We start from the raw sequence: 14149 nt of genomic DNA, 5'->3' as shown, positions 1-14149 counted from the left end.
AAATTGATATAATTTACCTCAATTATAGTTTGGATCTACTCAAACTTCCGCCTACAGTATAAAGTATGAGGTAGGTAAACTTGATTAATTTTGTATGATATAAGATCTACACATATATAAATACATGCATAGTATTTAGTGGCTGTTTGACCAAGAATAAATTTTTACTTTTGCTCGGAGCTGAATTCCGGAAATCATGTTTGGCCATAAAATTTCGGAATCAACTTGAAATTGAATTTCGGAATTTGTTGGAATTTGAAAAACACCAAAAGCTGTTTTCACCTTTTTCACTCCAAAGCACTTACAAAAAATTAAAAAAATAACTCCAATTTGTATTTACGCACCCATGGCCAAACACAACTTCAATTCGCAAATACCATTTTCACTTTGAAAACAAAAACTTTTTCTTTTTTCAGATTTCACAATTTTCATGGCCAAACGGGCACTAAATGAATTGAAATTTATACACGGATAAGTGTATAGATATCTACAAAATCAAGTTGCAAAAATCTACTATAGGGCACTAATCACTACGCATGAGATGATAGCTTTGAATTGAGTTTTACAGCCAATCAAACAACTATTAAACATTAAAATAAATTCAACGCGAATTCATAAAGAAACAAAACTGATTATCAAAATGAAAAAAGGAGTAAAAAGCAAACAATTACAGATTAGAATGAGGAGGCAGCTTGATTAGTGGAATGGTAAAATGGAAAAGCTAGACGTGGAAAAATCAATTTTATAAGTAATTCTTATCATATGCTCTCCCCCATCTTATTTATTTTTTATTACTTATTCTATACCAATTTAAGTATTTTATTTTTATATTTTAGCATGACCCATAAAGAGTATCTCTATCTATATTTAGTAAATTTTCTAATTTTAACATTCTACTCCCTCCGTCTCAAATTAACTGTAGTGGTTACTAAAAATAATTATTTCAAATTATTCTCATTTTAGAAGTTCAATGCACAATTAATTATTATTTTCCCATTTTACCATTAGTTGAATTTTGTCAGTAATGAAAATTACACATAAATAGAATAACCATTTAACGGGTAGAGATTAACTTACACATAAAGTTAGTCAAATACCTCTTTTAACTAATATTTCTTAAGAGACATGTAAAACGAAAAAATGATAGATAATTTGAGACGGAAAGAGTACATGACAAATTTAAGACCATAAAATTGAAGTACTACAAACATCATTAATTTAATTTAAAATGAAAAGATTCAAAAACTTTCTTTATTTATTAAATTTCGTGTCCCATCACACTAAGAGAGTTTATTTGAGAAGGAACAGAGTAAGTACTAATTGTTATACTGACTAGTAATTTTTATATTTATTATTATTATTATTGTTTGATTTTATTTTCTTAGCTCTCGTCGACCTCAATTCAAAAGTAATGGAGAAACAAAACGTCTCTCATTAGCACTGACATTTGCGCCCACCGTTGCGTCTGTTGTCCTGTTCTTTTTCCTGACACAAAACAAAACACACCACTTGTTTTTCGAGATCCAATACCTTCATCATTCCCCAAAATAGCTATCAAGTGATTATAATTGTAATATTACAACACCGAAAGTTATTACAATAGTGCACTCACGTCTCAGGGCTGGCCCCACAGAATCTGTATCGCACGTGATTTCTACGTGCTGCCCACTCTCACCTTAATTCCATTCATTTGCGCCTGATTTCCCTTAATCAGGTGGTTTTCCGTTAACGGCGCTGTCCGGTGAATTCTCCGTTGTAACGGCGTTGTGTTAGATCTATGGAGTCGATATTGGCACGAGCTTTAGAGTACACATTGAAGTACTGGTTAAAGTCATTTAGCAGAGATCAGTTCAAATTGCAAGGCCGTACCGCTCAACTTTCCAATTTAGGTACACTGTTACTCCCTCTGTCCTAATTTATCTGGCACAGTTTGAATTTCGAGAGTCAGACATACAATCTTTAAATTCTTTATAAAAAGTAGTACTACTATAATTCACATAACTCTCGAAATCCGAACTGTACGCTATGTTAATTGATTATACAGCTGAAAAATTGATGATTTTGGTTTAGATTTAAATGGAGATGCATTGCATGCGAGTGCGGGATTACCACCGGCATTGAATGTTACAACGGCAAAAGTTGGGAAATTGGAGATCATTGTTAGTAGTAGCACTGTCTCTTTATTGACTTTTAGATTGCTAGATTCATAATTGAAGAATATTTTGATGAGTTAATGGTCATAAATACACCTCAACTATCACTTTTTCGTGAGTTAACTACCTGAACTATCAGATGTGCGAGTTTCCTACCTGAACTATCACCATCGTTCAGTTAGGAAAACTGATAGTTGAGGTGTGTTTTGATAGATAGTTGGTGATAGTTCAGGTAGGAAACTCATGAAAAAGTGATAATTCAGGTGTGTTTTTGATCGTTATCTTTATTTTTATCAAATGTCTATTGTTCTAATTGTCTCTTTTTTTTTTTTTTTTTGGGCTTTACTTTGGTTCTTTCAACTCAAGCTTCCGTCAGTAAGCAATGTGCAAATAGAGCCGATAGTTGTGCAGATTGATAGGCTCGACTTAGTTCTAGAAGAAAGAGATGATATTGATACACCTAGGAGCTCTAGCAGGTATTAGAGGCTCAACATGATTGATTACCCTTTTGGATGACATTTAATAATATGACTCTCTTAAGAGCTTGGTTTGGTTATTGTTGTCTCACTTGGTATAATACTGATTCTTATCAGTGCGGCGTCATCTGGTAGCTCCTTGAAGGGAAGTGGATATGGATTTGCTGACAAGGTTAGCAACATTATTGTATCAGATCACTTGGTTTTGATGTTATGTTAGAGTGTTTGAGTTAATTCTTTGTGGTGCCATGGGGATTGTGTGTGCATAATTTATTGGGATTTGATGATTTCATACACAATTTTGGAGGAGATAATTTAAGGTTGATTACGAGCTCGCAATTTGCAACTATGATATCCCATCACATGGGTGCTTCGGGAGAAGGATGAAATATTTGAAAATGCTTAAAATTTAAAGATGGTTAATAAAGCATAATTCAATGGATTTAGTAGATCCTTAGTATTGTTTAATCAGTTTAAAATTTTACGGTCTGCGGATGGTCATATCTTCCCGAATAAGTGGGTAATTAGAGCATAATGGCTTTAATTTAAGTTCTTGTTTCATCCTGTTGTAATTATTCTTTTGTTTCTTCATATTGTCCATCACCAGACTGAAAAGAGAAAGATGGTACATAGGGCTCTTCTACTATTGAAATCATATGATATCCAACATGCTTCGATTTAGTAATTGCAAAATTGTTCTTTTCTGTTAAGAAATCCATGTCAATGTAGCTATGTTTTTTGCTTTCCATTTTTTTTTTAAAAAATTTTGGGGCTAAAAACTCTAAGCAGAGACGGATTTGTAATAGATAATTTATTACATGATATTTACTCTACTTTGGTCGAGTGATCTGATTATTCTATGCTCTCTGATTTATATATGTACTACATTCATCACCACTCTTCTTATTTCCTTTGTCTTTGTGTTTGATTCTCAAGTTCTGGAAAGATAGAGATTTGGTTGGGTGACCTTTCAGGAAGAGTGATCTTGTATATTGGTCTATTATTGTCAGATTGCAGATGGCATGACATTACAAGTCCATACTGTTAATCTTCTGCTTGAAACTCACGGAGGTGCTAGACGCCGAGGAGGAGCAAGCTGGTAAGTGTTAATACCTTCATTCCTGATTTTTTGTATCCTATTTTTCCTGTTTCTTTTGCTTCCGGTGACCAATCCTGCACTCTGCACTGTTTCAAAATCGGACTGGATATCCTTACTCCTCAATGCTTTCTGATTCCCTTTTCTATTCTCAGATCCTCAAGCAAGAAACAAGTACATAATTGAAGAGAACAAAATGAACCATGGGGATGGTAATGTGGTAGTGGGACTAGTTTTGATCATTTCTGTCATTCCCATCACATTTTGCCTGCTCTTTAAACCTTAATCTGAAGCCATTCCTCCTTAACTGCAGAATTTAGACTTTAAGAACTTAACTAGAAATTTAGTACCCTCAGCGAGCCTGGTTATATTACTGCAGATTCTTTTAACGAATGACTTGAACTTTGAGCTGCTGACATTCAAAGTAAAATTATGCCTGAAGATTTCAGGCAGAATAAAGAATTACAGATAGTAATAGGAGTAATGGGCGAAGAAGCTTACTGAAGAGACCAATTTTGACCCCGGGATTAGTCGGGGCTCAAAGAGACTCGGACACCCGGCGCTAATAAAAAAAAAAAATGGATTTGGATGGCTTCAAAGAAAAGAAAAACATATGAGTTTGAACTTCGAAAAGAAAGGTAGCTACTCCTAGGGTTGAGACTTCATAGAATTATAGCTTGATAAAAGTTAAAGCAACAAAAATCAGTCCAGAAGCCGATAGAAGTAAAACTTAAAGCAAAGCATAAATAAAAATCACTGAACATGGTTCAGATATTGATCCATATAAAACAAAAAGTTGTTCGTTTTTACTTTTACCTTATCAAAAAAAAAAAGAAAAAAAAGGGGCATTTTGATGCTTAGAAGTCTGTCAAAGATGTCAGATAAGTACTTTTGAACATCATAGATTGGTCGGTTGGGTCATCTTCATCTAAAACTGAGAAATGCCAACATTAACATTTTAACATTATTATTTGCATAACGTTTTTCTTCACCAATATATCAGTGCACTCTATTAGAGAACATTCAGCCATTGAGTGCAAAATGGTATATCCAAAGGCTCCAAACTTATAATTGCATGAGTTTAAGCTCAGACCCTCTTGCATCTTTTGGCAGGTTCTTAGCAAAAACTTGTGATACTAGCAATTTTATTTATCTGTTAGGTTCATATGATTTAGTTTAGGTGTGATTGTTTCCTCACTCTTTTGTTTAACTATTTCACCAGGGCATCACCTATGGCATCAATCACTATACGCAATCTTCTTCTGTATACAACAAATGAGAACTGGGAGGTAGGTGGCATTTATTTTAGATGAGATGTGTTGTTGTTGCTCAAGAATGACTCAAACTATCTGCTATTGTAGGTTGTAAATCTAAAGGAAGCGAGGGATTTCTCTAGTGGCAAGGAGTTCATATATGTGTTCAAAGTAATTACGTTTCCTTTTCTACTATTTAGAAAAAAAAAATTGTTTACATGAATGAGATTTAGTTCTTCTTCCCAAGGTTTTACAAGATTGTTATGGGTACCTTGCTCTTTTCTGCAGTGTCCTAAATCCTTTATTACTCATGTGTGCATCATTATGTCGTGTTGCATCATCTACTTTTCTTTTAATAACAGAAACTTGAATGGGAACATCTATCTATTGATCTGTTGCCTCATCCCGATATGTTCGCGGATGCACATTCTGGAAGCTCTCAAGGGGGAAGTAACAAGAGAGATGAAGATGGAGCAAAGCGAGTATTTTTTGGCGGGGAGAGATTCATTGAAGGAATATCTGGAGAGGCTCATGTAATGCAAATTGGGCACACAATTTCCTTCTATGAATTTCATTTTGAATATGACCATAGTTTATGATTTGACGCATACGAACCATTGATATAATGGATTTCTCGCCTTTACATTGTTATCAGATAACGATTCAGAGGACTGAACTAAATAGTCCACTAGGGCTTGAAGTTCAATTGCACATCACAGAAGCAGTTTGTCCAGCTCTAAGTGAACCAGGCATGTAGAAAAGATCATGCATTAGTTGGATGTTCTTGTGTCTTGTTTTCTACAATCTGCTTATTACTATTTTGATTCTGCAGGATTACGAGCCCTTCTTCGCTTCATGACGGGAGTTTACGTCTGTATAAACAGAGGGGATATCAATCCAAATCAGCAAGTATGACTGACTCCATCGTCATAAACTTTTTCAATTGGTTCCTAACTGTTGACATAATCTTAAGAAATTATTGACCTCTGTGTACTTCACCTTTCTGACTTTTCCTGTTGGGTTGTTAACTATGGCAGCATACAGAAGCAGCAGGGCGGTCTTTGGTCTCCGTTATTGTGGATCACATTTTTCTGCGTATAAAGGACACAGGTTAGATTTTCCACATCTAATACATGTACTTTTTCCTTAGTAGGGGCACAGGTGGTGAGAGGATACCTAACTACCAAAAGCTAACTATACATCTATCTGAATTAAACCAAAAGAGGAAAAAAAAAAAAAAAGATTAAAACTAACACTTGTAATATTTTTTTTTTCTTTTTTGAAAAAAGGTTACAGTATAGTCATTTTTGTATTGTTAGACACGTCAACAGAAAAAGACCAATTAGTTCAAACTATCATTCTCTACTTACAAGGACTCCAAAAAGTGTAGCATTGGTTCTGTTTCAACGTTAAAAGAAATCTTTACACCAGATGAGAAGAGACAAAATACATTCCAGCTTAATCTTTTGTAAATAATTGTGTTTGTCTCAGAACACCTAGTATACTTGTAGTTTAAGGAGCATAACTTAAACAGTATAATCTCAAAACTAAAGAACAGCAAGGTAATTCTTATAGTTAAACTTCAAGGATGCAACACATGATGAACATTATCAATCAAGTGAAACTATATCTTGATCGGGGCTCAAATACCACTGTATATGCACAAAGCTGGTTTACAAGTATATGAATCAAGATCAAAATTTGGTGGGTATTAGAAAAATCTAATTTCTTCTTTGATAAAAAAAAAAAAAAGATTTGTTTTTCATTTTGGTGGAGGAAGATTTCTGAACAACTTTGTAATGTTTACTTCTTGTCTTCTTTTACTAACATTCTTATTGTTTTTAGATTTTCTTTGTTGGATCATCTTATTATCTTTTAAGGTTTGCTTTTGTTCAACTTACAAGTAAACTTCAGTCTTCAAGAAAGCCTAATACAATGAAGTTCCCCCTCTAATAGCTTAAGCTTTTAGATTAGGCAACCCAACAGAGCAGGCAAAGGTCTTGGCTTCGAGCCTCATATCACTCCGTGCTTGGATCAAGAAAATGAATCAAGTCCACATGTGAGGAGGCTGCTGCAAAATGAAAGTTTCCCCTCTCTAATAGTTTAAACTCTTAGATGAGGCGGTTCACATAATTCTTGCCCAAAAACAAAAAGCGGTTCATACAATTCACATCTTCCTTATTTATGTTCATTTTGGATTCATGGACTTGTGGGGGCTTTTTGATTAATACGATCTATCATCGATTAAAGTTTTTTCTGATAAATCAAATGTTATTTCATTAATAAACACCAAATCGGTGTCAAAGTATGTAAAAAGTGTGTGTCGGTCAACCACATACATCTATTATGTTATTCCGATCATCTGTAAACATTTTACACAAAAGATAAAGAAGAAACGAGAAAGAGATTTTAGTACATGTTTTATCTCTTGCACTCTTTTGTAAGACATTCCATTTCTTTCATTTTGAGTTAAATGCACAAAAGGCATTTCTCTATTTCCTTCCTTTCATTGCCATTCTTTTGTCAAAACCCAAACTTGCACGTTCCTATATGACAGTCCTAGGTAACACTCGTGCTATGTTGAACAGTGAGAACATGAATTTCAAAAAAGATGTTAACAAACCAACAATGCTAGTGAAGATGATTGTTTTTCTGTTTCCAAAAAAAAAAAAAAAAGAAAAAAAAAAAAGATGATTGTTTTCCTCTCTGAACTCCTCGCGCAAGGAGACAAAATTACTATCATCTGCCTCCTATCTACTCTTCAGTAATTTCATGTAAAAATGATTTCACCATGAAATCCCCCTTCCCCCCTCAAGCACATTCCCCGTTCGTACCACCTTGTCCTCCCGACTGGCCTATCATTGATTTGTGTAAAAATTCTTCGATCTCCTCCACTCCCAGTCCTCAATGGCCCTCTTAAGAAGTTATATCCCAAGTGATTCTGTAGCTATCTGTTCTTAAATAGTTGCCTATCTATAATTTGCCGCTCCAAACAGTAATGGGAAGCCTGTACCCGTACCATTTGACTGCACTCAAAGCCCCCGACAAATATCTGATGCTTTCCTACTTTTTGCCTTTGACAACACTGAACTTCGTATCATAGTGTAAGGTTCTTTACATCACATTAGGTTCTTTCAAACGTTCCACTAATGTGTGTCAGTTTGCTTTGCAGAATTTCAGCTTGAACTTTTGATGCAGTCTTTGTTCTTTTCTCGGGTATAGATTCTTATTGATCCAAAAAGAATTTTATTTTATCTTTTTATGTTGTTTCATGAGCCGAGATGCAACACATTATATGCTGGTGGAACCAGTGGTTATTTTTGTTTGTTTTTTCATTAGGGCCTTTATATTGGAATTTCCTTCTGCAGGGAAGTATCTCAGGTGGAGAAAGTGCCAAATGCTTGACTCGTCTTATGGTAGGAGGAGCCTTTTTAAGGCAAGTTTCTGTGATTCTGTCATCACACATACTACACAAGTTGCAAAGAATGCATTTACTGCAAACTGAGCTCAACTTAACAAAAATATTTAATTGTTTATCACTAGTTGCGACCAAATAATCGTGTTTGCTTAGGATTTTCTGCATTCTGTATATCTGGCTCAGGTAACTCTGTTATTCTAAGCTTAACATCAGTTTATGAGGCTCAGAGATATCATCAAAGAATTTTTTCCTTCACTGTCATGCAAGAGATGAACTAATTAAGTGATTAAAAATTCTGTTGTCATTGTAACTATAGCTTGAGTTATGCAAGTTTTCAAATATGAACTGTTTTATCTTGTGAAGCTGAGAGGCTCAGTTCACTACAACTATCTCATTATTATGTTTTGCACCTCATAGAGAGCTGACTGAATCTGCACTAGCTTCTGCACCTTACTGCTCATATATATTGATTCTCTGACAAACTGCTTTGTGAATATGTTCTTGCACTTGGAGCATTTGTGTTCATGAAATACTGTTGGGTTTGAACCTCAACAAAAGGAGTAAATGGAGTTTCTCTTTGTTCAACTTCTAAACTATATCTACTTGCTGGAGTTCATGCAATTAGCTTTAACAATTCTTACCTTGTCCTTCCGGCAAGAGGAATACGGGAGCCAAGGATCTCAAAAACATTTTCACCGTAAAAAAAATAAAAACTCTATAGTTACCAGTTTCAAAAAAAAAAAACTCTAATGTAGTCTCATAGGGGTCCATCACTTGATAGCAATCTTGTTAAGTTTTTTTGAAGTCCTCCCTGAAAAACTCTTTTGCTGAACTGAGAGTTGAGTTTTTATAGCACGTTCTAAGTGCACCAATTGCTTTAAATGCAGGGATACATTTGCACGCCCTCCATGCACCTTGGTGCAGCCATCAGAGCTGGTGGATTCTGATAATGTCTTGAACATTCCAGACTTTGGTACTGTCATCAATTCTGGGGGGAATATTTTATCTCGAGGGAAAGCTTAATCCAGAATTTATGGTTGAAATTTAATGTATTTCTCTTTTTTCTTGTTCAGGTAAAGATTTTTGTCCGCCCATATATCCTCTAGGGGACCAGCAGGGGAACTTCAGTGCTGGGATCCCCCTGATCTCTCTTCATTCTCTTCAGCTCAAGCCTTCACCATCCCCACCAACTTTTGCTTCTACCACAGTTATCAATTGTCAGCCCCTTATGGTATTCATATACTATAGATAACAGCCTCATATTGTCTTTTTTTTTAACAGCCCCGATGACTTATGCTGTTCTTCTTGTTTGTTTTCCAGGTTCATCTTCAGGAAGAATCTTGTCTGAGGATATGTTCATTTTTAGCCGATGGAATTGTAGTTAATCCTGGTGTAGTTCTATCAGATTTCTCTTTAAACTCCCACACATTCAATCTTAAGGGGTTAGATATTACTGTCCCATTAGACATGGGAACACAAAATCATACTGTTTCAGGTGAAAATAATATGTGTCATAGTTTGTTTGGTGGGGCAAGACTTCATATAGAAGATTTCATCCTTTCTGAGTCACCTACTCTTAAGCTGGGGCTACTAAACCTCGAGAAGGATCCAGCATGCTTCTGTCTGTGGGAAGATGAACCAATTGATGGTAGCCAGAAGAAATGGTCTGCTGGTGCTTCAGTCATTAGTCTCTCTCTACAAACATGTAACGATGCAACTGGACTCCAAAACTCTCTTGCATTATCTTCAAATTTATGGAGATGTGTTGAGCTGAAAGGTGCTTGCCTTGAAGTAGCCATGGCTACTGCAGATGGAAGCCCTTTAACAAATGTCCCACCTCCTGGAGGAATTGTTAGAGTGGGGATTGCCTGTCAGCAGTATTTGTCCAACACTTCAGTTGAGCAATTATTTTTTGTCCTAGATTTTTACACATATTTTGGGAGGGTAAGCGAAAAGATAGCAGTGGCTGGGAGGTTCAATTCACAGGATGAAGTAAGTCAAAAATCTTCAGGTCGATCATTAAGTGAAAAGGTTCCCGGTGATACTGCTGTAAGTTTAGCAGTGAATGATCTGCACCTAAGATTTTTGGAATCTTCTGCCACTGACAATTCAGGAATGCCTTTGGTTCAATTTATAGGCAAAGGGCTGTCCATCAAAGTTACTCATATAACTTTGGGGGGTGCTATAGCCATTTCATCAAGTTTGCTTTGGGAAGGTATTGAAATTGATTGTGCAGACACTCTGAGTAGCTTGCCACGTGAGAATGGCTTGGTGTGGGCCTCAAACCAAAATGGCCAGTTGGTGGAGAAAGGATGTCAACTTAGATCTGTCTTTTGGGTGCAAAATAGGAAGATCTATCAATCAAATGGCAATTTTTTTTCAGTTCCCTTCTTGGACATAAAAATGGTACAGGTGATCCCATATAAAACACAGGACATGGAGTGTCACAGTCTAAATGTTTCAGCTTGTATTGCTGGTGTCCGCCTTGGGGGAGGAATGAATTACACAGAAGCCTTACTTCACAGGTTTGGAATTCTTGGGCCAGATGGTGGTCCTGGGGAGGGGCTTACTAAAGGGTTGGAGCATCTGTCTGCTGGGCCTTTGTCTAAACTTTTGAAAGCAACGCCTCTTACCCTTGATGAACTTAAAGATGGTTGGGCTCTTCAACTTGTGATGATGCTATATACTCCTGCCATTCCTATTTGGTTGTGCACTTCCTCTTTGGCGCTATTACTAAGAGAATAGTTGAATATATGAGCCGTTTAATATTTGTGAGAAAACATGCGGAGCCATAGTATGCCTTTTTTGCTTAAATGAATAATTAGAGGATAAAATGATACAATAAAAGGGTATAGGTGCTCCACAAAGCTGTCTTATTTTGAAAGTGTTAAAACTTTCCCTTTTAAGGAAAGTGGGCTGCGTTTTTGAACAATTAAAAAAGGAAATTAGGCACAAGCATTTCGGGATGGAGGGAGTATTCATTTTCTTTGCCATCTATGACGTCAGTGATTAACTTTGCTTGTGATCTTGATCGATGTTCTTCTCGTTTCTTTCTGTTTTGCCTTCTTTCTAGATGGAAAGGTTACTGGTAGATTACAGTTGGAAACACCTGATGATGTGGACATATCCATAGAGTTCAAAGATTGGTTATTTGCGCTGGAAGGTGCACAAGAAGAAGCACAAAGGTGGTGGTTCTGTGATCATGAAAATTCTGTCAGAGAAGAGCGGTGTTGGCACGCAACTTTCCAGAACATTTGTGTCAAAGCAAGCAGCTCTAAGCATGTAACAAATGGCAGCGGAAAATTGTATGGCAAAAAAAGATACCCCCTCGAGTTGATTACTGTAAGCACTTTATTCTTATTGTGCAATGTATTTTCCTCGGTGGAGATTGATAAACTTGACTCTTGTTATAAAATATTTATATCTTGCAGAGTAGCTATTGTTTTGAGCAAGTATTGCATATTGGGATTTTCGACGGTAGCTTTAAAACAATTCTTAGACAAGAAACATGGCAATCATTGTTTTGTAGTTTTTCCACCTATCTTTATTGCTTCAGAGGTTCCAAATACTTCTTAGGGGTTTTCTATATCTGGGTTACTTTTGTCAGTGTTGGGCCTAGTCTCTTGAGCTGAACACATGAACAGATTACTATTCACTAACCTTAGTCTTTATGCAAATAACTAATTGCTTTTGTTCTCTTGTTTTAATATTGGCCTGAGATGAGTTTAAATGGAGTAACATGGTCAGTGAGGATTCATATAGCCGACCCCAACTTGATTGGGATTGAGGCATAGTAGTTGTTGTCGTTTTTGTTCTCTTACTTGCAACCGTTTTTCTCTTCATGGAGCTTTTTAAAGACGAGTAACCAAACTAGGAGCTGCTGCAGGTTGGTATGGAAGGTCTGCAGATCTTAAAACCACGCTCTCCACATCGTATCAGGCAAGATAGTCTTGAAGGACCGCTTAAAGAGACTGCTGAGAGATTTGGTGGTATGAACATCGAAGTAGACATAGTGAATTTCGAAGATGATACTGATGATGGAATGGGAAAGTGGATTGTGGAAAATCTGAAATTCTCCGTCAAACAGCCGGTATGAAGATTTTGTGAGTTTGTCCTTTGATTTTTATCTCCCTGCTCTGTGCATGTATAAAGAAATCTGTTGTATTTGGCAGATTGAGGCAGTGGTGACTAAGGCTGAGCTCCAGTACCTTGCTTTCTTGTGCAAGTCTGAGGTCAACTCTATGGGTCGGATTGCCGCTGGAATTCTGCGGGTACTTAAGTTAGAAAGTTCTGTTGGCCAAGGAGCAATCAGTCAACTGAGTAATTTAGGTAACTTTTGTATCTTATTTGGAACTTCATTTTCACAATATATTTCTTCATTCTAGCTGAGATTCTATACCTGAATAAGCTTACCGAACCAGTAGCACTTATAATTACTAAAGTAGAAGTCTCTGCCTAAGGTAGCTGAGCTCTGCTCCAAAATGTTCCCTTCAACGAAGAGCCAGGCAATATTTATGGGATATTGTATATTAGACATTTAGTAGATGGTGGTATCTCTTGGCCTTTTCCACACTTGACCAATATATTGTGCTAATGCTTTGTTTTCTGGTTGATGATTTAGTGACTTGGACTCATGAATACTTGCAGGAAGTGAAAGCTTTGATAGAATATTTACCCCTGAAAAACTCAGCAGAGATAGTAGCAGCAGTAGTATAGGACTAAGTCCATCGTCCAATTTCACTGGTGGAAGCCGAAACTCATGTCTAGAGTCAACAGTAGCTTCTCTTGAAGAGATGATCAAGGATTCACAGACCAAATGTTCTGCTTTAAGTGTTGAACTAGCTAGTTCTACATCTTCCCTCGATGATGTTAAAGAGCTGAGTCAGAAACTGGAGAACATGCAGAAATTATTGATGCGATTGCGGACTCAAGTTTAATTCATATCTCCTCTCCCAAAGTCCTTTTTGTAGTATGTTGTGTTACTATAGCTAAAGAATCATACAGGTTGGCCATTCTTTTTGTACATATGTACTTCCCAAAATATGTTGAGCATGTAGTACAAAGCGAGAAAATGTAGAAAGAAATAATTTCAGTTGCATAGCAAATTTTGTATTGATGTATGATCGGATTTCATCGTCCAATTATGTTAGGGTTCTCTTGATATTGTATTGTATTTGCCATCAGTAAATGGAAGAGCATTTATGTTGGCCAAATTGAGCATCAATTGTTTTTGGCATAACCTCTGCATTTCTGAGACACATTACATTTAATTCACATCTTAACGGTTATTGTCCTACCTTATTGGGGTCTTTGGTATGAAGAAAAATGTTTTCTTGGAAAACAAGTAGATTTCTTACTTATTTTCTACTGTTTGGCAAGTAAGCAAAATAAAATTATCCCAAAAGTATTTGTATGTGCTCAACTAAAACACTACAGGGGTGGGATGGAGTGGAGAGTGGGGGTTCAGGGGTGGCGGGGTGATGGAATGGTCAAAAGGATGGGGTCAGGGTGGTTGGATTGGTGGAGAAGAGACAATGAACTAGGAATATCGCTTATGAAACATATTTTCCTACTTCCATTGGGGAAGTTATTTTCTTCATTTTTCAGGAACATCTTTCTTAGAAGAAATATTTTCACCAACCAACTATGAGAAAATTGAAAGATAACAATATATCCAGTGTAATCCCACAAGTGGGGTCCGGAGAGAATAGGATGTACGCAAATCTTTTAACTCTACAGCTCTAGCATTGCGC

At 36.3% G+C, this 14149-nt stretch overlaps 1 protein-coding gene across 1 annotated transcript; it reads left to right on the top strand.

Moving 5' to 3' along the window:
• The first annotated feature begins 1376 nt into the window (after positions 1 to 1376).
• On the top strand, positions 1377 to 13609 carry LOC132619132 (uncharacterized). Its single transcript, XM_060334088.1, has 20 exons — positions 1377 to 1889; positions 2071 to 2159; positions 2520 to 2629; positions 2747 to 2801; positions 3640 to 3728; positions 4948 to 5014; positions 5087 to 5149; positions 5341 to 5511; positions 5634 to 5727; positions 5811 to 5887; positions 6016 to 6088; positions 8151 to 8194; positions 8347 to 8414; positions 9284 to 9369; positions 9470 to 9627; positions 9717 to 11049; positions 11470 to 11738; positions 12283 to 12486; positions 12569 to 12725; positions 13044 to 13609. The coding sequence occupies exons 1-20, from the start codon at positions 1778 to 1780 to the stop codon at positions 13331 to 13333; spliced, it is 3609 nt and encodes a 1202-aa protein (XP_060190071.1). The 5' UTR covers positions 1377 to 1777; the 3' UTR covers positions 13334 to 13609.
• The last annotated feature ends 540 nt before the right edge of the window (positions 13610 to 14149 follow it).

The sequence above is a fragment of the Lycium barbarum genome, chromosome 11 (genome assembly GCF_019175385.1).
Source record: "Lycium barbarum isolate Lr01 chromosome 11, ASM1917538v2, whole genome shotgun sequence".
Classification (NCBI taxonomy): Eukaryota; Viridiplantae; Streptophyta; class Magnoliopsida; order Solanales; family Solanaceae; genus Lycium; species Lycium barbarum.
The sequence above is the reverse complement of the archived record's forward strand: the minus strand, read 5'-3'. Positions and strand labels throughout refer to the sequence as shown.

Bases quoted from the DNA above. Each gene is read 5' to 3' on its own strand.
- LOC132619132 (XM_060334088.1), top strand. From the start codon at position 1,778: ATGGAGTCGATATTGGCACGAGCTTTAGAGTACACATTGAAGTACTGG. The intron at 3,729-4,947 runs GTAAGTGTTAAT...CTATTTCACCAG, and splicing joins CGCCGAGGAGGAGCAAGCTG to GGCATCACCTATGGCATCAA. The intron at 9,370-9,469 runs GTACTGTCATCA...TTTCTTGTTCAG, and splicing joins CTTGAACATTCCAGACTTTG to GTAAAGATTTTTGTCCGCCC.